We start from the raw sequence: 23,897 nt of genomic DNA, 5'->3' as shown, positions 1-23,897 counted from the left end.
TTGGCTTCGCAAGCAAAGATTTGGGAAGGGCTTTAACCATGCTTACTGCAAGCACAATGACCAAGGGCATGTGGGATAGGAAAATCTGATTGGAAAAAAGGGTGCTTAGGCAATCAGGGAGTGTCCGACCAGGACTGTCAACTCCTGAGCTAACTCGAGCTACCCATGGGCTGGTCCGCCCACATGCAAGGTTGGATCTGCAGTGTCCCATGCACCTTGTCGCCTGCCGTTTAGACCCTCGCCCGTCCATACAGACAAGTGAGAGTGAGAGTGAGCCCTTCCAGCCTGCACAGTGGATTTTTTAGGTGAGGCGCAGCTTGTGCAGACCTGGCCCCACCCTTTACACCTGAGGTTTAACTGCCACAGCCTAGCGAGCTAGGATGGTGACAGCAAAGTCCTCAGGTCATAGGTTTTGTAAGAGTGACCTTCTCTTTGATGGAAGACCATACAAGGCCAGATGAGCTCCATCAGCCCGGGTGTGAAGGTAGGAGTTTTCCTTCTCCTGTGAAGAAGGCCTGTCTTCGCTAAAGAAGATTTGGGAAGACCTTCACCCATGCATTCTGAACAAGACTGTCATCTCCTGGGTCAGTCACAAGCGACCGATCACGCAACAGCACAACAAGCGTCTAGGTGGGTTCTTAGAGGCGTTCAGTCATAAGCCCACAGGTGGTAGCCTCACGCCAGTGGCTCCTCAGCCAAGCGCACGCGCCAGGGGTCTGGACCTGCGGTTCCCCTCGTACTGAGCACGAATAAGCAGGATTACTATTGCAACAACACATCATCAGTAGGGTAAAACTAACCTGTCTCAGGACGGTCTACTCCTATCACAAGTTCCCTATTAGTGGGTGAACAATGCAACGCTTGGTGAATTCTGCTTCACAATGATAGGAAGAGCCAACATCAAAGGATCAAAAAGCAACATCATCAGTTATCCCTATGATAACTTTTTTGACACCTCCTGCTTAAAACCCAAAAAGCCAGAATGATCGCAAGGCCCCGCTTTCACGGTCTGTCTGATTTTCAGGAAGCCAAACATATAACTTCGGTAAATGTCTTATGTCCTCTTTCAGCAATGAATGGGAATAGATTGGGCATAGTCTGCTGATGATTGCACTCTAACAGGCAACAGACTTTGGCAGTGAATAGTGTAGCATTAACCAAAGACAGAGGCAATGTGAATCGTGATCAGAGTAGAAATAATGGTGTGGAGTCTGCAAGGGCTAAAATTGCTGTTGTGTTGACAAAGTGAGTATCAACTTCAGCTTTGGAAGACAGAAGTGGAAAAGTAAGTTTGTCTTGTCCAAGAGATACAGAGCAATTTAAAAAGCTGTATGCAATTTTGCAATAAGAAACATACAGGATCTTAAATGCAAGGAAGTGCTATATACTTTTTGATCACTGAAGTTCAGAAGGGATCACTGTCAGTAATTTCTCATTAGTCCCTCACAATAAAGGTCTTTTTAGTCCCTCATAATTGGTTCCCCAATGCTATTTCTTAAGACATTTATTACTCCTGCAAGAGAAGTCCTACAGACACAAATTCAACAAGTAACTTTTCTTGAATTTGATTTTTTTTTTTAAGTCTACCAGAAGCTGAGATTCTTGTCACCCCACAGTTGCAAAGCGATTACAGTTTTCCCAGCAACTTCTCAGACAAACCGATCATGGTCTCCCTGTTAATTTCTCAAAGAAAAATAAAAAAGTATACCACATTTGGCTAGAGCAAGCAAACTGTTAATATGCATGTAACACAGGGGGTTGTTTGTTGCATTTTTCCTAATGTCAGTGTTAAACCACACCTCATCAAAACAGCAGAGTCTCATTCTTTTCTATATTCCATATGACAAATTATCCATCATTTCAGCTTTTCTTTTCCTAAGGTACTAAAATCAAAACCAGGAAAGAAAACAAAAAAGGCCTTCACAAAAGTACAAGAGGATAGAATTTTTTTAACTTTTAAATTGCTGTTGAAGCCAGGGATGAAGTGAAACAGTAGCTATGATACTCATCAACCAAGTGATCCATTTTAGTTAGCACCACAATGAACACGTTTCCTAAGTTGTAAGTCTTGGTGGGAGTATGTGTACTATGCCATAATCTCAAAAATTCAAGACACATTCAGGAAAAAATGGTGAAAACAACAGAAATGCAAAAAACAGTTTAATGGAGAGAAGGGAAAAGGAAAGGATTTGTTTGCTTTTGCAACAGAAAACAAAAAAAAAACCTGATAGGAATACCTTCAGCAAGAGGGTCGAGTGTGTGTATCATGAGCTGGAAGATGCTGTTCCTCATTAGACTGTTGTGGAGAGATGCAGAGCTTCCTCCCCGCTGGAGCCGTGGCTTGGTCTAGGTGTAGGCGGAAAAATAAGGTAAAGAATTTAGGGCTTTTTGCTGTTTGTGTGGAAACAGGTCTAAAACACTATTAAATCATCTCACATCTCACTACACAGTGAAGCATTTTCAACCATCACCTGTAGCAGATTATATTGAACAATACACTGCACTAAACATTGACATCTGTATAGAATGTATCTCTGGAGGGGATGGATCATCATATTAGTAATTAGTCTCTCGTGATTTAGGAAAAGAACAAGGGAAAAAAGAATCCTTCTCTGTGAAAACCCTTAAAATGTTAAGAAAATAAAAACCTTATACTTGCATCAGGAAGAATTCATAGTTTGCTTCTTTGTAGAACCTTGTGGTTGAATCCCTAAAATAATTTAATTTTTATTACCTCAGTACATGGAAAACATGCATATTATTGAAACTATGGAAAAAAAGGCAGAGAGTACCTTTTCTTAATGGCAAAATCCTAAAGCTCAGAGTGAAATATACTCCTGACTGCTCCAATCCATTAAGCACTGATTGCAGAAACAAGACTGTAAGTGTGGTAAGGCAGCACAGATTCCTACAGCAATGGAGCTAACGTACAAGCATCTTTTATGTGGTTTTAAAGAAATTTAAAAGATATTATGAGGTTCTTTTCCCCATGTCATTGTCTAGTACAATAATCAATGCATTTAATACATCCCATAGAGTAAGATGGCTTTTTGGATGTCTGGCTGCTTGTCTTGATAAAAAAGGATAATCACAGCTAACAGACTGGTGACATATAAGAACCTAAAATCCTATTATAAGGAAAAAACAACCCTGAAGAAAAAGGGGGTTTTGCAATAATACATGGTACATGCATTAATCTTTGGTTTCATATAAATACTAACCGAAAGATTATAGAAACTGCACACAAAAAAAAAAAAAAAATTCACCATTATATCTTTGGAAATATTTTTTTAAATTCTATAGCACTATAGGAAGGGAAAGAAATCACAGCAATTTACAAAAATGCTGATGTGTGCCAAACCAAAGTAAGGCTTGTCTCACCATCATCCTGAGAAATAAATGCTCAGACACATACTAATTGCTGCCTACCGTTAGTGTTTGGTCATCCTTGTCGCCAGCATTAGGTGACTGCATGAATGGGAAAGAGAACAAAAAGAAGTGTCAGATGGAGCATGCATAAAATGGAAAGGCAGTAGAACACCATGGATGTCTGATCCTATGAATGCTGCTGTGATAAGGTTTTAGAACCACTCAAATTAAAGCATTCTAGTGATCAAGTAAATCAGAGTAAATTCGCACTGCAATGTTGCAGGAGTCTTTTATTCTTGTCAGTTTCTTAGACAGGAAATGTGTCATTTCAGGGTCTCACACACAGCAGCTGGGCTGCAGATCACAATGTTCACTTCATACAAATGACACAGAGGAAAAATGCCTGTATGTCAACCAGTATGAAAGAGTGAGCACTGAAAAATTAAAAGCAGTAAGAAACTCAGGATTGACCAGCTGCCCAATAAAAAGCCGAAAAAGAAGTAACATTACCGTGGTATTTTGCAGGAAGGGACTAGGCAAGGAAATGAAAAAAAAAAGGTGTTTTGTTTAACCACTCCCTGCAAATGGCCATTTAGCCCAAACTGGCAGCTCTGGTTAAGGGCAGACAACATGGCCCATGCTTCTCTGCCATGGAGGCAAATGAGACTTTGGATAGATTTTAAACGCAATTAATGTTTTCAAGTAAGTGATGTATCCTGGAGATGATCTGAGATTCCTAAGTCCTATCCCTAGGACAACAACACCAGACAAATCACTAGGAAAGATTTCTGAGGGAGAACAGAACTTGCACTGAAAACAAGCATACACAAAATTTTGTAAGTGATTTTTAGTCCTGACTTTTGCTTGTTTCTTTAATAGAATTAACACTTGTGTTACACAGGAACACAGAACTTTCATCATGGAATATTTTTCCATGACATCTTGAAAGTCGCGTAATGAAGGCATGTTATTTTTCTACTCATCCTGCTTATCCTGAGGAAGGAAAGTTAATACCACAATACACAAAATATTAAACTCCAGTCATGAAGTACTAATTAAAATAGGACACAGTGTAAACTCCAGCTGTCTCACATTTTGTCTTCTTTGATCATAACCTCTTCCCCACAAGCTGGCATAAAAATAATTTCCTCCCTCTCAAGACTCTTGTCTGGTGCATTATATTGAAAATAAATTACATCACAACTGTTCTATGGAAAAAAAATACCCAATGCAGCGAAGCCCAGTTTTTTGACATACATCAACACTAACTTTCAGGACCTGCCTTTTGATTTAGTGAATTAACCTTGAAGGTTCAATGGAAGGCAAGCAGTTATGAGCAAACACTGATAACGGAGAAGATCCTTCCTGCTTTGTAATAAGTAAAAGAATAACCAGAACTCTTTGTGAAAAATGTAGCCACCCCCAGCTATGAATACTAGCTTGAAAAGGAAATAATGAGGCAAAGGATCTTCGTTCTGATAAAGGCACCACCTGTCACCTCTGAATATAGTCTGCCCTCATGTGAGAAATGGTTAGAAAACAAAATTTTACACTTGTCTTGAAGACAGCCATCACAGAAAGCACGTTCAGCAGAGTAGAAAGAATATGAAGGAAAAAGAAAATACAAAATCTGTGTTTTAAAATGTCATTAAAATTGTGGGTTCACCTTAGGAAATTTTTGCATAATGTGTATATACAGATATATAGTATACATACACATGCTCTTTTAGCTACAAATACACAAAACCACTTGCAAATGTGTGATTTATTTGTGCATACTTTGAGGGTCCCTCATGGGAGGGAAAATTCATCTTGCAGAAAAATTTGCAAGAAGGCAAAAACATCAAGCCAGGAAAAGTTCCTCTTCTCTTAAAAAAAGCAATTTAGGACAGCCAAGAACTGGAGCCCTAATAAAAGTTTTAAAAAATTGTTATTTGGGACTCTGCCTACTGAAAGTAGGAAATTTTAAAATTGATTTTAATATTGAAAGACATAAGAATATATAATTGATAGATTTCAGTAATTTGTTGTCTGCACTTGAAAAAGGGCTGAAGAATGTCACTTTTTGTATGCCCAAAAGTAGCTAAAAGCATTCAGCATGCCTCAAGAATTCTCTAGCCTTAATATGAGGGCATTTCTAAAAGAGAAGTTCATGTTGAAGAAAGCATTGTCATTTACTTGAAAGGGAATGGGATGAAGCTGCATGAGTGTATAAACCCAACTAGATGATAATTGGTACCGTATCATTTAATTTGTAGAAGATAATTATGTTATAAAGAGAAAGAATAATGAAGAACATTTTGAATGTAAGTTAAGGAAATAAAAGAAAAATGAAAACAATATCTGAAATAATTTAATTCTTTGTCAGTACAGAATGGGATATAACACCATGAAAAAGATTTTTTTAAATTGTTTTTTCCACACATGATTAGTAATACAATTGTTTCTGAGCATAACTTGACAGTAAAGTTCCATCCTAGAGGAAACGTTCAAGACTGGAATATAAATACAATTTAAAGGCAGAAAGGAATGAAAACAATTCCTGTTTAAAAACAGGAATGAAAACAATGGTTTGACATTTTGGTGATACTAAATACTTACAGTGCCTGGATTATCTGATGGATTACAACAGTAACACCTCAAAATAGTTTTTTTAAACTATGGCAGTGGGAAATTCAGTTGCAGTGTTGCTGTTTACATTATGTATTTGATGGCTTTTTGTCCCTATTACAATGGCAAAACTAATTTTTTTCCTATTGTTTATTTTGAGCTTTGCATTTACATATTCATTGCTATGTGATTTGGGTATCACAGACTGCAAGGCAAAGTATACCAAAGCATCTTTTTTCCCTTGTAGAAAAATGTAGTATTCAGACATTTTATATAACCTTCTTATTTAAGTCAACACTTCCAAACTGGTCCAAGGTTAAAATGCTTGTGTTTCTTTGCACTGGGAGTGAAAGCTTTATTTTTGAACATACTCCACGGTGATTTCTTTAAACACAAGACACATTTTCTGAAAAGATAAGTCTGCTCCCAAATCATGGCAACCATTGTATATTAGCTCCCTCAGGATCAGAAAGAGACAGAAATTCCATGTCATCTGTGCATTACATATATTTGTGAGAGAATTACGAGTAAAACAAAATCTTCTGCAATTGCATGTTATAATTTATTTTAAACCATTAACTTATTATAGTGCTGCAAAATGAAAACAATGCATTCTTGTATCCTCTCTTAATCAAAGGTATCTGGGGCACAATGCCTTATTATGCTTTTATCAGAATTATAAAAAGATTCATCAAGAGACAGTTCACTAGTTTTTGTAGAGACTTCATCAAAACATTTCTTGCTTCTCCTGCTTGCCATGGCAGCATGTAAGAGTTTGTCCATCCTCCTTCCTGTACTGGGATTCATGTAGTCAAGATTGCTCCACCTCAGCTAAAAGTTTTAAAACATTTTATTTCAGGAAGAATTAAAAAAAAAAAAAAGAGAATAAACAGCCTATAGTATCCTCTTCACGTATCTCTTTTTATCAGGGACATAAGTTCATCAGAGATTAAGCCTGCCATCTTCCTTATATTGTTTAGGAATGCATGCTCTTGAGAAACAAGGCTGCTGAAGTAATACACCTAAGAGATGATGCCCCACTAAATACATGCTTAATCAGCTCATGCTTTCCTTTAAAACAAAGGACACCATGACAGTCAGATAAGGAGCAGAATCTGTTACAGGTTCAATAACCTGAAACAATTAGTAAATTGGACTGCCCACCCCCTTCTCCTAACTCGAGAAAAGCAGGCTGTTGAACAACACCAGGTAGAAGGGTAACTGGATTTCAACACCCTTTCTACAGTGTGAGTTCACATCTCTTTCCTGCTTGCTAAATCTTTTCCAACTATAATAACTAATACAATAACTAAAAAGAGGTCTTTTTTTTTAATCAGCTTTGACGGGAACAATGAAAGTTTCTGATGTTTGGTGGCTGGCAGTGTGCTGCCACCATATTGCTGCACTATGGTGTTTCTAATTATCGTAGAGTATGAGCCCAGAGAGGATTTTGTTAAATTGTCTCAAGATGTTTTATAGTGAAGAACTTCTGCTACTCCCTTATGCCTGTTTTCAAATGTGGAGTGTATAATTTTATACCTATTAGTGAGTCACTGCCTGTCAGTCCTGAAGTAAATTACAGGTGATAGTCACGGAGCATAGGGCTATCTAATCTCCTACCTATCTAAGGAGGTAAAAGCTTTAATAGGCACACTATAGAAAATTAAAACTAAAATTCCCTTTTGCTTTGCCTGCCTTCTTCCTTTCACCTTTCTCCTTCCTAAAAATAAAGTAAAACAGGAAGTTCTACCTAAAGAAACAGACTTCTGTATTATTGAAGAAAATAAATATGGTTCACAAGAACCATATCCAAAATTAAACAGAGGTTGTAAGCTCACATAACTTATCAAAATGAAAAATTTGTTAAGTTAGAGCTTGAAATGTCAAAGACATTGAGCTGGACAATCACACTGGGCACCTGGCTGCATTTAAGAGCTGCTTGTTTACAGGCACCTAGTGTCAAAGCTGTAGTCCTGGGCAAAGCAGAATGGCTTTGTTCATTCAGATCAGTTGCCTCTTTTATTCCAGTCTGTTCATGCAATTACCCAATGTGCATACACAATCCTCATAAATGTTCAGAAGAGATGAATCTTAACTTGAATGCAAGCAGTGACAAATGAGTGGTTGAAGGTATCAGTTACTAAATCACATGCTAATGTTAGGTCAACTGATTTAATTCCAGAGTTTTATGCATTTTATATGAATTAGAACTTTTCCAGTCAGCCTGTAGGACCAATCATATGATATTTAGTTATTCAACACGTGTAAGAAAGTCAGGGTGTCCCCCCTCTCTCTTACCTTCTCTGAACTTGCTTAAAGTCAGGTATCTTTGGCTCAGGATGGCAATGTAATAGCTCAAGCTTAAAGACTTGATGAGTTTCTAATCACCTTAGTGTCAGAAGTAATTATGTAGTTTTAAGTTGTCCTCTTATCCTCATTTCAAAATTAGCCAATGAAGTCATCTTTTGCTGGTTTTAAATATATAAATCAGCAGCACAATTCTGTGTGTCTACCTAACTTTCAAGGGGACAAAAGAATAATTAAAAAACCCCAAACAAAACAAAAACAACACACACACTCCCAAAGAAACCTCACAAACAAAGCAAAACTAAAGCTAGGTACTTTCAGCAGTCATTAAATACTCATGCACACAAAACATTTGTTCACAAGTGACAGTTTAAGTACCTCAGTATAGATTTATGTAGCTACCTTTGAAATACCTGGATTTAAGATGTTTAATATGCTGCTACTTTATCAATAATATTACATGGGAAAGTATTAATAGGTGTTCCAAGATTAAGTTCTCAAAATTTAAAAAATTCTTGAATTAAAATCACCCATGAAGTAAAGCACAAATTCTGGGCAGAAGGCAGAGAAGGTTTTCAGGTGAATTCCAAGTACACCACTGAGAGTCCTGACAGGAGATGCCTGCTCCTCATTTCTTACAACTCAATCAAACACGAACAGCTTATAAGAAGCCAGCAAAAAAGCATGTCCTAGAACTTCTGTTTACCTAAGTACACGAAGGCTCTGCTATAGATTATGGAGATTTTTGAGTTTGCTTTAAAAGTAATCACAGTAATTCCCAGAGAGGAAAGGGTTCGACAAATCTTAGTGTTTGCTGATGCCATGCCGATTTGCAACTAGCAAATAAATCTCATTGCTGTAAGTAGGCTGCACATTGCAGAGGATTTATCATAAGGGCGAAAAGGCTACCATTTCACTGTCTTTCCGCCTCCAACACCCTGGAGATCCTGAAAGACAAGGTCAGCTTCAGCTGTAGAGAAGAACCCAGCCAGCACAGCCTGTAAGGAGGAAATGCTGAATCATGGCATCCTCAACTGTCCTCTTCACGTCCCCTTTTCACTAGGATCTCCTTACTTTTCTGTCATATTGCACAGCTGCCCTTCCCCTTTAGGTGACTTTTTGTCACAGGGTCTCTTCCAACTTCACTGTCAGCTAGCAGAAATGACAGACCCAGCTCTTAGGATAGCAACTGCAAGAAGAATGAAATCAAATGTAAGGGAAATACAAAATAACGAATGATACTGAGAAAGCTAGCTGAGTACTGCTAACAGTTGATGTGTCCCAGTGTCAGAAGAGGACAGGAAACAGAAAGTAGAATGTTGGCCCCTTAAATGAGACAATTGAATCCATCCTGAGGGACTATCTTTTCCATGAAACAGTAACAACATTTATAGTGGTCTACCTCACCTACTTTGAGAAAGAGGGAGCAGGAAAATAGGAAAGCACCACCAACAAAAGTTAGGACAATGTTTAAGGTCCAAATGCTTCAAGTAACTGCCTCAAAACGTAAAATCCTTATTCACTGGGAGTACACCACCACCTCTAGGCTGCAGGACTGTGGGTGTCAGTTTTATACCAGCCTAATAGGCAAAATATAGCAGCTGGCTTTTGTTCCTCCATTTCTCATCCATGAACTAGGACTAGAGACACTGGTACTGTTCAGATGAAGAGGGCAGACTGATTTAGGGGCAGATCACTGATTCAGCTGCCTTCTCTTCAGCAATTAACTGTGTTTTTTGGGTCTTGCATCTTCTGACGCCATGAACTGAGCACACGCTCATGGCAACAAGCTAAAAAGCAGAACTTCTCTGAGAGCAGAATCTCCAATAGTTATATGTAAAGGATCCTTTTGCATATAAAAGTTCCTTTAAAATGTATCTTTTACAATGTTCTGTTAGCTAAAACATATTTGTTTGTTTGTTTTTGTTTGTTTTGTTGTTTGGTATTTTTGTTTGTTTGGGGGTTTTCTTTGTTTTTTTCTTTTTTTAAAGAAAAATTTAGTTTTGGACTTTTTATGTCTCAAACCAGTCTGATACTATGGGTTTACAGGATCATATGAGAATCAATGCAACAAAGTACATAAAACATTTGTAATTTTCACATGCAATAGAATGTTAGACTGATTCTTCAACATAGTTAAAGGAAAATCAATGAAAACATATTGGGTTTATATTTTTATTCACCCACTAACTGGGTGAATAACCACTGGATTATGTTACACTTTCTCAGTTTTAAAATGGGAAACTAGGCATTAAGTGTGAAGAAAAACAAATTATTACTAAAAGAATATATCTTACTTTGGCATATTTGACTCAACAGTGTTTTAGGCTCACTGTCTTTATAACTAACATTGAATACTATCTGCTTTCATACTCATCCTTGAGATAACTGTTTTCATCTATTTATCTTCACCACTGCCTCCCTGGTCTTCCTGATCATCTCAAACATTCAAATGCCATCTAAGGGTTTGTCTAATACCTGGCAAGGGTGTAACAAATGGTAGGAATTAAAAATAAGAAGAAATGGAGAAAAGAAGAAATACAAATTTTGCAGAATAACCTGCAGATAAGACACCAGCACTGTATTGAAGTAAGCCTTATAATGCTGTGGACAGAAAAGCAAGTCTGAATTTCCAAGTTTCAAGCACATCTACCAGCATGCAGGAAAACAAATTGTTTTCTTCACATCAGTGAAGAAAAAAATTATGAGCTTCTGTAGCTTCTGTCTTACTCTGATTTCTCACACCTTTAAACTATTCTTCTACAATGTTCTGCTTTGCATTGAGGTGAAAAAGAAGATCTGTGGCTCTGAAATCTAAAGCACCCCTGTATGCTGGGATTCTGGAGACCACCAGGCATGTATTCTGGAGAATCTGCAGCATGCACATGCCAGGTTACTTTTAACTTCTGTCGAGTCAGGAGATGAAACTGAGGCAGAAAGACCTGTATGTCACTGTTTCTAAATGCAGAGTTATAACATTTAGAACTTAAATCAGACCTCCGCTATTTCAGTTATCAGTGTTTGGACACCCCATTTACAGAACTATGTCCTATGTAGCACAGCAAAGGATAGACAGAAAGATCTTTGTGCTCACCTTCCTTCATCAGCCTGCTATTTGACAGTGCTCTCATACTATTCATTTGTCTCTGCAGCTATAAACCAGATGACTGCAGGTGACCCACTGCCACATATAATGCAGAAGCAGTGACTCTGTTGCTCTCCTTGGAAAAGTCTGGTCCTTCCAGAGCAGCTTCCTAATATTTAAGGTAAACATACAGCTACAGAGAGAATTCCCACTCTGATAAAAGAGACTAAGGCATTAGGGAAAACAGATCCTCAGGAATTAGGAAGGTCAGAATGATGGAAGGGTGTAGTACAAGACCATGGCTGCAAGAAATCATGAGAGAGTTCATGGTGAAGTACGGAAGGTGGCAGCTTAAGCAGCTAGCAGTCCTAGCTTAGGCTAGGATCCACCTCTTCCATTTACAGCCTAGGAAAAAAGCATTTCTTTGCCTTCAAGCTGCTAAGTGAGTTTCACTGCAAATCACAATTCTCAGAGACTTTTGCTGACATTTTGCACACCAGCCAAAATCACAATCTGCAAATTCTTTCAATTAGGAAGAGAAACTCATAGTAACCCCATCCACCTTTCGTATAATCCCATTCCACCATAGAAAAAAAAAAAAAAAAAAGTCTTTTTTTTCTGTAAGCACTGAAGGAGTCGTGAGCTGTGACTCCTTCATAGATAGAAGGACCATGCTATAAATAGACTATGCTATTAGCCCCATTGTAAGCCTCCTTTTAGCCAACAATTTCTCTTTATATGTTCAGTCAGCCTCTATCTTTTTCTTTCATCATGCCTTGGACTTTCCTGCTGCTTTTTTTTCTCCCAACTCTTTTGACAGGCACATCACACAATGCCAATATAAACCTAGTTGACCATGTACATCTCTGTTCGGAGGACTGGCAAAGCTCTTTTTCTAAGAGGGATGCTCCTACAGTTTCAGCTATCTGCTTTCATTAAGAAATGCAGTCCTAATTATCTGCATTTAGCAAGAAGAGGGCTGTTACCCCTCACTGGTTTCAATATTGCACAGCTCCACTAGGCTCTCTTCAGTGAAAAAGGTACAAGAAATGGAAGGATCAGAGGAATTCTTTAACAAAAACTATGCCCCCACATCAAGCAAAGTCACCATGACAGATGGGATATGAAAACAAGAATTGGACCTGGACAGCAAAGCCAGGAACTCATAATGAAATACACTGGGTGTGAATTCCACTAAAACAAATAAGAATACTTTCTGAGCCTCAGTATAAATACTTGCTGATTATTTGACAGCCAAACTCCAGTTCCTCTGGCTACGCCACAAGCTGGCATGTTTTTGGCTTTAATGACTTCCTGGTAAATTCTTGTTTTCACATAATGCACTTAGTGCCAGATCTACAAAAATCTGGTTGTTCTTAGAGGGAACAATCTAATTCCCTAGGATAAACCTTTAATACAACTAAATTAGTCATATGAAGAAAACCATAAGGTAAAGTAAGCCAGAAACCATTACGCACTTTGCAGTCTTAAGCTGTCTGGAAGTAATACATAAACTTGATTTAAGTTCTATAGAGAATTCCCATCGCTATGAATCTACATGTTTCTGTTTGGATATGACTTTGCAATCATTCTGTAAGCACATAAAAACTTCAGTAAATAATGCACACAGAATTCTCTTCACAATATTCACTTGAACTTCAGGAAACTGCAGTCCCTACCAAACTAAATTGTCAGTGAACACGGCGAAAGTTTGCGAGGCTCCAATCAGGATTTTACGATTAAGACACATTTTATTATACTATGTTCTATATATGATCTTTTATGTTAACCAGCTTTTGTGCTTACAACGTTGACCAAGGGAGTCAGAGAGAACAAATGTATCTGATTCTTAAAATATCATCTTTCCATTTGTAAAACACTGTGTTGCCAGAATGAGAAGTAACACAGATTAGAACTCTCTTTGTCCGTCTTGTGTTTGTTTCACTGGCAACTTCTAATATGCTTCATAAGTAGTATTCCTGCACTCCTACTGTGGGTATCTATGGCAATATCTGAAGGGTGCTTTTCACATTAAAAGCTTTTTTTTTCCTTTTATTTCAAACCAGTGCTTATTGAAGAGGAAAGTATCATTAGGACTGTTACTATCCAATTCTTGTTAACTATGTTCAATTTCCAAACTGAATTCCCTTACATACAATCACAGGAATTTCTTCACAAACCATTCACATTTTTAGTATTCTTAATCTGAATTATTGAAACCTTTTCATTCTGTTTCAGAGAGATTAGCAATTACATGACAAAAATTAAGAAGGTCAGGTAAAATCATGATTTTTATCAAGAAATAACTAGTACAGGGGGTACTGGCATGGAAAACCTCCAGCAGATCAAACAAACAAAAAAAAGGGTGGCTCAAAGTCCAATTTCACAGCACTATGAACTAATTCCATGGGATTAGCATAAAACTACATGAATTGAAAGCAGGTGTTGGTCAAGCATGCAGGAAGAAATGTATTATTTATTCCACAGTACACTGAAGCAACACTGCAGCGTTCAGATCCGAGAAGACTGCGGGCTCCAGATGTAGACTGAGTATCCTGACAAGCAAGATCAGATTGGACTGGAGATCTAGAGTTTAGCTGATCCAAAAATACCAATTGCCAGAATGTTTTTGGAAAAACATTTAGGTAATTTCATGTCATACCTTTGTTAGTCATCTCTCATAGCAATAACCATTTTAAAAAAACGCTATGCATTTTTTTGGTGGCTATGTCATATTAGGGTGAGATTTGCCATTATTTCTCCCAGCTAAAGGACTATGTGGCCACTCATTATCAGCACCCAAGGCAGATTTACACAACACCAGATCAGTCACCCTCCACACCCCTCACAGCTTTCACTCCTGGCTTCCACCACACTCAGAGTCACAGGCAAGTAAGGACAACATTATAAACTACTCACTGAGCTCATTAAAGGACAGCAAAGCAGGAGCTATAACAGGAATGAAACCCTTTCATGTCTCATTTCTAGCTGAAAGCTCATTCAGGTTGGGAATAAACAAGGCTGGTCCTGTCTGCTGGATTAACAGTGCCATCTGTGAAACAAGGACTGCATAATCGACCCGGGTAACAGCAGATTCTGGTGTACTAACAGAATCTCTTGCAACCTTGCCAATGCCTAGCAATCTTCCGTGCACAGACGGAGAAAAGCAAAGTACAGATTTGCATGGGGACAGACTGGTTGTTTCACCAAAGACCTTGCACAGAGCCATAGTTTTTTTTGCAGCCTTTAGGAAATCTGTCCTCCAGACTCCTTACCAATCCTGTGGAACGGATATGTATATTCATTCCTCTGATGGAAGTAAGTTAGTTAACACAACAATAAGAGCCTTAGTTACAATTGTATTAATACAGAAAAGGCTCATCCTTTGATTTAGACCACAGAGAATGACAAGCTGTCTTGGATGAAAACAAGAGATATACAACTGAAAAAGACGTTTGCTGCTAAATCACAGAAAAGAGGTTTTTTTTGTTTGTTTGTTTGTTTTTATCATAAAGGAAGTGTTCTACTCACAGAAGGAGGGGTGCTTTTCTCTTCTCTATTCTCTTATTAAATAATGACACACTGACGGAAAGAAAATTCTGTTTTACAAAGCTTTTCTTTTTTGCCCAAGAAGCAGCCACAGATCCAGGAGCAGACTGATTTCTAACCATTTACTTTGGGGGGGGAGACACTGCATGTATGTTATTTAGCTCTTAGAAACACAGGACAGATATTTTCCAGAGATACATAAATCTAAAATCTTTCCAACCATGACTTGACATGGAATATTAATCCTGCATCTAGGATTAATATTAAAAAAGACTACATCTTTTTGTATGAAAACAGTAGTGACTATGAAACATTTGTGGAGCAAGTTAACTGTGCCTTCCAGGACCGTAAAAGAATACCCAACAAAAGGACTTTCTTATGTCTCTGATGGAAATACTGTTAAAAAACAAATAATAGAAAGACACTACATCTTGCATGGCTAAAGACAATTGAATAAGTCAGAACAACAAAGGACTACAAATAGCAATATTTTAACAAAAAAAAACAACCCAACTGCATCACAAGTTCTGCAAAAAGGAGTCAGGTTACATGCAGAGTTGTGAAAGTTTTATATGGCAATTTGGATTTGACTTCCATAAAATTTGCTTAGAATGACAAATTTCTTCACTGTCATCACTGCATTATGAATTTCCTACAACAATACTCTGCTTGCTATTGAATTAAAACAGAGTGCTTTAAAGCTTTCGCAGCAAATCTTCCATTATCCATTTTCAAGTAATTCTTCCTACTGGGAATTGAAGCACTATTTTGTTTAATCATTTCAGAGGTTTTATCTCTCATAATGTGAACTCCTATATGGAAAGGAGAATTAGAATCGTCCCTGCAGTTTATTTTCTGTCATTTAGGACTTAAAGCTTATTGTGATGTGTGTGTGCCTGACTTCTTTATTAAAAAATATATTAATTTTTCTCTTAATTAATTTGCTCCCTTCTGTCATTAGTTGAAGAGAAATCTTCAACCATTCTGTGATTCTATGATACTACCAAAGTTTTATTCCTGCATTGAAAGGCTGCAGTGGTGTAATCATACGCAAAAGCTAGTCTAGCACACAGTGAGAAGCAGCCCTTCTTCTTATGCATTATTTCTTGTATTTTTGTATTTATCTTCCCCAAGGTATCAGCAAAAGTTTTCAGCAGTGACTGTATCAAGATCAAGGGTTCCTTAAAAAAGTCATGGGTAGAAGGTATGAGTTTCTTGATAGTTGCTGGTTTTTACATTCTTCTTAGGAATATTTCAGCTTTAAGCAGTAGGTGACTCACTCTTGCAAATTAGAAAAAAAAAAGAATTTTTCCTGTGCTTTCTAAAAGTCCTTTGAAGGTAATCATAATTTTAGGATGTTAAAAAGAAACAATCCCATTCCACACATAAGGTTTCAGCATCTCCTGTAGAAAAGATTTGATTCAGAATTCTTAGTCTGATTCCAGTCTGATCTTCAGACTGATACTCTCAGAAGGACTATTTGACTGTGTTGGGGTTTTTTTCCTCAAAATTTTCTGATTTACTCTTGCTTTCTCTTCCACACCCCTTCCCCCTCTTTTTCTTTCTGTTTTCTTTTGATAAGGTCTATATTGCTAATACATTCACTGTCTTGTCTTGCATTTGTCTTTAAAACTGCCAGGTTTTCTGCAAGATCTGTCAGTGACCTCATAACCTAAAGTTACGTTACCTTTGCTATCATCAGAAATGTCTGATAGAACTTCTAATACCTGCGCAGGAAATGCCAGCCAGTGCAAATGTCACTTCTTTGTAAGAGATTGACAGGACTATTTAACCCCCCCTCTCCCCACTGACAGCAGCAAATTCAACTGCTGCAGATGAAACGGGTTCAGTTTTGAGTGTCACAAAGAGATGCAATTACGGCTCCTGTCCACTCCAAATGTACATACTTACACTACTTGAGCCAGAAAATGTCACAGCTATAGCTGGTCAGTATCTTTTCCCTGAACTACACTACTGAAGGCAAGAAACATCTGGAAGAAAAGCTTATAGAAATATCTAAATGACAAGTTGTAAAGTCTTAAAAAAAAAAAAAAAAAAAGAAAAGCTTGCAGCCCATGCACTGGAGAACCCTGTACACAGAAGAATGATCAGCTTGCGCACAGTTTTCGCAAGTAACTCTTCATTGCATCTTTTCTAACTTAGCCAGAAATGCAGGTATGTGGCAAAACTCCCACCAGCATGGATTCTGGAACATGGATGGCGGTGTAACAACAGACATAATGTCAGCTTAATTGTCAAGGAGACTTGGTGTAATATGAAAAGATTAACGTCACAAGGCAAAACAAAAACTAAAGCTAGAAAACCTTATAATACTCAAATGGATGGGCACCCAGCAGTGTAGGGGATAGAGGCAGTGTAACTTAATCCCCAGGAAAGCTATGGCAAACTAGGGGAGATTTATCTTTGAGTAGAACAGTGCCTGCTTGTGAGGAGCTTGTTTTCTGAATTCAAATGCAGCAGAACAGACTTTGTATCCTGATGCTCCTACAGGAAAACTAACTTCTGTGCAGTGCCTGCTGTAGGTAAGAACTCCTAACTCCTATTTATTGTCAATGTTACTGAAACCCACTGTTTTCAAACAAATATGTTCTTGTTTAACATCTAACACATACAGTTTGTTTGTTTTTCGTTTAGCTACAGCATGAATGCAAATGGGACAAAAATCCTTGGGAAGGGATCAGGTGGAGTGGAACATGATAGTTTTATACAGTAATTGGCTCCCCTTGGGAATTGTTTGCACTTTCCTGTCTTCTCCAGTATTCCTGCAAGCACAGTATGGTGACTCTGCAGACTCTTATAGATCAATGACATTAAATCAGGCAAATTATTGAGGGGCTCATGCAAGTAAGAGTTTTGGGGACTGAGCTCATAATTTCTAAGAGCAAATACATCAGGATTTTATGAGCTCAAAAAGACTTGTGAGAGTAATAATCCGTAAAGCCTATTAAGCTATTAAGGTAACCAAATAAAGCATCTGCATTTTGATCTGTCTCCAATCTAAATACTCAGCATGAAGCTTTCTTAGAGATATAAAGATGTCTGAAGAACTCGTTCTCCATAAGACAATTTTTTATGGTTCACCTACTGTTAGAAAACTATAAATCCCTGAAACTTCTCCCAATTTCACAACATCTTAAGTCAATGTTATGCTTTCAAGATTTGAAAATGTCTTCTCTGTTAAAAGGATTTTTCATTCCTTAAGACAAAGGATAATATACACTAGTTCCTCTAGCTTATTTATATTTTCACATGTTTCACCTGCTGCAAAAGTCCATCACACATACTACTCCTGTGGACACCTCTGCTTCACTTACTACTTTTCATTACTGCTCCATACTATTGGCTGGATTTTCTCCACAATCATTCATTTCTTTTTTATTCTTTTCACTTTTATTCAAAATCTGCTTAAAGAAAAATTTCTGTGCTGATCATAACACACAAATCCATGACCAAAACAAAACTAAATGGAGTCTTTAGCTGGTGTTCTTTGGAGGTTGCCATTTTCCATCCTGTTTTGGGTTTAAATCATGAAGAAGTAAGGTCCTTAGACTTTATGGGTTTTGGTACATCAAGCAGGGCCAAACACATAGCTATAGCTAGCTTACTATGCAATTCTTAGAATTTTTCATTGAGTGTTATGTGCTAACATCACAAGCAATATCCCTAGGTTTTCTGCCAAAGTAATTAGGTGCACATTTGCTAGCCTCAGCAGCAGTCTATTTTATTTGTGCTATAAATAAACCTCTAGAATGAAAATAGTTTACGGTTTTTGTTATATAATTGTGACTTGTATTCTCAGATGTGAGATTTCATACACGTATCTTGAAGTAATCATAATCAAATGACAGGAAAATGGCAAAGTATGCATCATACTCTGCAACAGGATTCACCAATTCATCCAGTATTAACTGCAGAAATATGTGTGGTATTGCTCATCTCTTAAACTTTTCTATTTCACAGAAATGCTATTCTTTTGTCTTTCTAGTAAATGTGGTTAAGTTGAAGCCATTCAGTATGATAATGTACTGTTTCTCACTTAATTGCAAAGTCCCTATTTTGCAAAACTATTTATTTACAATTTCTCCAATTTTCACTTTCCTTTTCCAGCCATGGAAAAGTTTTACTTCAAAGACAATTAGAGTCTAAATATAAAAACAAGAAATGCTTTACAGATAAGCATTTAATCAAAAAATACTGATTATGATAGGAAATAAAATATGTCTGTTTCCAAGGTAAAATGTAACTACTGTATTAGACGCAGCCACTGCAGCAGTAAAGAAAACCTGCAGAGAACACACCTTCTGCCTGAATACAACAACAGGGCAGAGCTGATATTTTTAAGTAATGCTGATTTTATTATTTCCCCCCTTTACTTTTTCCATGCTAGGTGATATTTAATTGTCACACCTCATATCAAATAAAGATATGTGTAAGAAAGTCTTTGATGACAAATATTGGTGGTTCAGAAAGTTTATTTGGAGGATGAAGTGAGAGGACAGAGAAATATTTCTTCTGTCTGGTTTATCATTCTTACTGTCACTGAATAGTGCTCACTATCTGAATGACTGAGCACTATTACTGAGCACTATTCAGAATGAGTAAGCCTGGATTTCTATAGAATATATTACAAGCAGTTGTAATATATTCTTATATACGCAGTTAAGGGTACAATTAGATGATTTTTACATTTTTTCTCCACTACATTCAGCTACAGGTACTCAAGGTTTAGTCTCAGTGACATAAAATGAATAAAAACATTTTTATGGTGTAAGCTAAAATAAAGTACCCTTACCCAAACACTAAGCTTTTGCTTTGTTCAGTCAGGTGGCTTGCAAGAGGAAAGATTGCAACACTGAAATTTCAGTAATTTCATTTATTCCAAGCCTTATGTAAATAACATTAAAGATTGTATATTCATTTTAGAAAGCATTTTTCAAAACGTGGACTGAAAATCATCAGGCCTGCTCCTGTACTGATAAACCCAAACTTCTACTCATTTTCATGCCTGTAGTCCTTTCTGTCCATGAAAAAAAAAAAAATCATTATTTATCACTGAGATATCTCTGGCTGAACAGCAGCTGCAATTCACTGTAAAATCACACAATAATTGAGACAGGGAGAGGCAAAGAAACCACTTGAGAAAATTGGTAATAGGGGCTATTTGGTATATATTAAACATTAAGCAGCATAATATTTTCTTTCATTTTTATTTACGTTGCCATGCACTGTTGCAGTACATTGCCACATGGCTGATGTGTTCCACCTGCACTTTGCACATCTGTTGAGTGGTTCATGAAGTACTTTACATCCATTTTGCGGTGTTCCTCATCCAGACATTTTTCTGGCTAACATGTAACAGCAACTGCTCCTTCCAATGTTTTATTATTAAAAGACTTTTTATCTAAATCCCAAGAGGCTAAGCCAAATCTCAACTGAGGCCCAGCACTCCCATGCTGTCATTAGAGAGGTTTCATTCCTTGCTATGTACTGCTTCTCATCGCATCCTTAGTACAGCTACAGTTGCACAAAGAAGCCCCGTTATCCTGAGGGACTTCTCATTGTTGTCTCTTGTCCTGCATCTTAATGCACTGAACGCTTACACAAATCAGCAGATTAGACTAACATATCAGAAATTTTGCTTAGGCACTTGTACTGCTTTGACTATAAACCATCGAAGTGAGAACAGGGGCAGCCCCCTGTAGGTTACTCTGGGGTATGGGGCAAACACTGACCTGCTGCTTCTCCCACACAGATGATAAGCAAATAGCAAGGTTAGTGGGAAAGACTGCCTGCAAGCTGTCCCTACAGTTCCTTGAAGGATCCACAGAAACACTGATGAAATTTCACCTCCATTTGTATCTGGAATTTGCCATGTCTGATAAGTTGGATAAATATGTTCTAAATAATTGTGCATAAATATCTTTGCTTCAAAAAGAATAAAATTAGTAGCAGACATAAGTCGCATTTAAATATAAGATCATTAGGCTATCCAAATCACTCTTACCAGAGGTGATTTACAGTCAGCTTAGATCAGCTGTGCTGTCCCCTATGCAAATGGGAAGGATAAGCAGGATCAGACAAATTCGTGACATCTTATTCCTCCCTGTGAGCTGCTGGGACACAGCTGGGACATAACTTTCCCTGGCATAAGTGAGGGAATAAGACTTTCCTTGCATTTGTTCTATAAGAACAAACACTTCATTCATCCCTGTACGCTTCTTGCTTGCACTAATGTACCTGTCTAGGTACTCCCGCATTTTTCTCTTAAAAGCCTCAGAGCTCTTTCACATATTTTTTAAGAGGAAAAGCTATTTCCACACTAAGTCTGAGAATATCTATTTCCTGCAAGCCTTAGGGATCTAGATTTCCATTCTGCCAGAAGACAATCATAGAATGGTTAAGACTGGAAAGGGCCTCAAGATCACCTAGTTCTAACACCCCTGCCATAGGCAGGGACATCTCGCACTAGACCATGTCACCCAAAACTCTGTCCAACCTGTCCCTGAACACTGCCAGGGATGGAGCATTTATCACTTCTTTGGGCAACCCGTTTCAGTGCCTCACCACCATCACAGTAAAGAACTTTCTCCTTATATCCAATCTAAACTTCCCCTGTAAATTTAAACCTGTTACCTCTAATTCTATCACTACAGTCCCTAATGAAGAGTCCCTCCCCAGCATCCCTATAGGCCCCCTTCAGATACTGGAAGGCTGCTATGAGGTCTCCACGCAGCCTTCTCTTCTACAGGCTAAACAGCACCAACCCTCTCAGCCTATCTTCATACAGGAGGTGTTCCAGTCCCCTGATCATCCTCATGGCCCTTCTCTGGACTTGTTCCAACAGTTCCATGTCCTTTTTATGTTGAGGACACCAGAACTGCACACAATACTCCAAGTGAGGTCTCACGAGAGCAGAGGAGAGGGGCAGGATCACCTCCTTCGACCTGCTGGTCACACTTCTTTTGATGCAGCCCAGAATTCCGGGCTGTGAGCGCACACTGAAGCCAGTTCATGTTCTGTTTCTCATCAACCAATGCCCCCAGGCCCTTCTCCTCAGGGTTGCTCTCAATCCATTGTCTGCCCAACCTGTGGCTGTGCCTGGGATTGTCCCCACCCAGCTGTAGAACCTCATATTTGGCCCTGCAGTACTTCATGAGGTTGGCATCAGCCCACCTCACAAGCGTGTCAAGGTCCCTCTGGATGGCATTCCTTCCCTCCAGGGTATCAACCGAACCACACAGCTTGGTGTCATCAGCAAACTTGCTGAGGGCGCACTCAATCCCACTGTCCATGTCACCGACAAAGATGTTGAACAGGATTGGTCCGAACACTGATCCCAGAGGGGATAAAATAAGGGAGCCTAACCCTAGCTCCATAATAAGAAAGGTCTCTTGCCCTCAATGCCTCCACATTTTTATTTAAACAGTGTCAATTCCCAAGTTTATTTTGATGTCAGAAAACTGGGCACCAGAGGAGCTCTGCCTCAGTGAAGCAGCTCCAGAAAGCTACATCAGTTTTAAGAAAGCTGGAGAGTGACTATTTACAAAGACAAGTAGTGACAAGGGGCATTTGATTTAAACTTAAAGTGGGTACATTTGGATTAGATATTAGGAAGAAATTATTTACTGTGAGGGTGGTGAGACACTGGAACAGGTTGCCCAGAGAAACAGTGGATGCTCCATTCCTGGAAGTGTTCAAAGCCAGACTGGACTGGGCTTTGAGCAACCTGGTCTAGTGGAAGGTGTACCTGCCCATGGCACAGAGGGTAGAATTAGATGATCTTTAAAGTCTCTTCCAACCCAAGCTATTCTATGATGCTATTATTTGATGTTTCCAGACTTGCCATGTCATAATCACAGAATTTGCCTCAATACACAGTATTTTACTAACATTTTCTTAAAGAGTGCTTACTTATCTGCCAATACATATATTTTGGTCAGAGCTGTTTCAAGTGAAGGCTGAATCCCAGGTTTTATCACCTAGGGTACTGCCCAGACAAAGCCCTAAAGAGGCTGCATGGAATACAGCAAGTAGCACTTCATACCTGTTCTTATAGGATACAAACAGCTCTAGTGGGTCTGACACAGTCTTTGTCACTTTTAGCATTTCCTCCATTTTGGACAGGTACACGGTCTCAGTTATGCAACTTTAAGGAAGAATTAGAAAGAAATGTGAGCCCCAACAAAGAATATGTCAACTTCTTGAGCTAGACTTAGGTCCAGTTTTCCTGTTTTCAGAGAGAAAATGGAACTGCATTCTTTATACTCCTGCTGAATTCCTGGTTTAAATGCTGGTACCATGCCACCAACTGGTGCTGCTGAATGCACTCAACCTCAGCGACCAAAGGAAGGGGCAGAATTTCTTATACAAGGTCGTGGGAAGGAAATGGTCCTAGCAGTTACTGCAAGCTCTCTGTTTCAGTTTGCAAGTAGCTAAGCAGACACGTATGCAGAATTTGTATATGGGTTTACCTAATTCTTTAAAATGATCCAGTGATGAGCATTACTATTGCAATGTTTATATTCCTATAAGGCAGGAGCTGATCTAAACTCTTCTTTATTTGCCAATAAATGGCAGGTTTAAAAAAGTTTTCAAGGCACCGGTTCTAGTCCTGCAGGGATAATGGTGACCTAAAGTAGGAAGATCTCAGCTTTATTGAGAGCTTTACTGTTTATTAAGACAAGTAAGACCTGAATGACCTTGGCAGTCCTAGGAGAGGTGGACGAGGAAAAAAGTATAGAGATGCTTACAAGTGCTTCTTGTAATACATCAAAGCAAAAGACTGTAAAACATTAGGATTGAGGCAACACTGGTAATGCAAGTTGAAGCTAAGAACAAATCCACTTTCAGCTTGTAACTGTCACATTCCTTCTCCCTGTGCAGGCTCTGCAGCCATGAAGAATGCTTGCATTTCTCCACATGCTGAACGCTGAGGAGTCTATTCTGAAACTGAAAA

The 23,897-nt window shown here is 38.3% G+C and overlaps 1 protein-coding gene across 5 annotated transcripts in view; it reads right to left on the bottom strand.

Annotated features, from left to right (window-relative positions):
- SLC24A2 (solute carrier family 24 member 2) overlaps nt 1-23,897 on the bottom strand; it is a 119,894-nt gene that overhangs the window by 56,099 nt on the left and 39,898 nt on the right. For 3 of the 5 annotated variants that reach the window (XM_061470853.1, XM_061470856.1, XM_061470854.1), the window contains exons 3-4: nt 3,430-3,468; nt 2,238-2,346 (exon numbers count right to left, since the gene is read on the bottom strand). In XM_061470853.1, coding sequence (XP_061326837.1) covers nt 2,238-2,346; nt 3,430-3,468 — 148 coding nt within the window. The remainder of the gene's footprint in view (nt 1-2,237; nt 2,347-3,429; nt 3,469-23,897) is intronic. The other 2 variants (XM_061470855.1, XM_061470857.1) reach the window with 1 other exon arrangement.

Source organism: Pezoporus flaviventris, unplaced genomic scaffold (assembly GCF_033815535.1).
Source record: "Pezoporus flaviventris isolate CSIRO_AGI_PZ_B2104156 unplaced genomic scaffold, CSIRO_AGI_Pfla_v1 ptg000064l, whole genome shotgun sequence".
Lineage (NCBI taxonomy): Eukaryota > Metazoa > Chordata > Aves > Psittaciformes > Psittacidae > Pezoporus > Pezoporus flaviventris.
The sequence above is the reverse complement of the archived record's forward strand: the minus strand, read 5'-3'. Positions and strand labels throughout refer to the sequence as shown.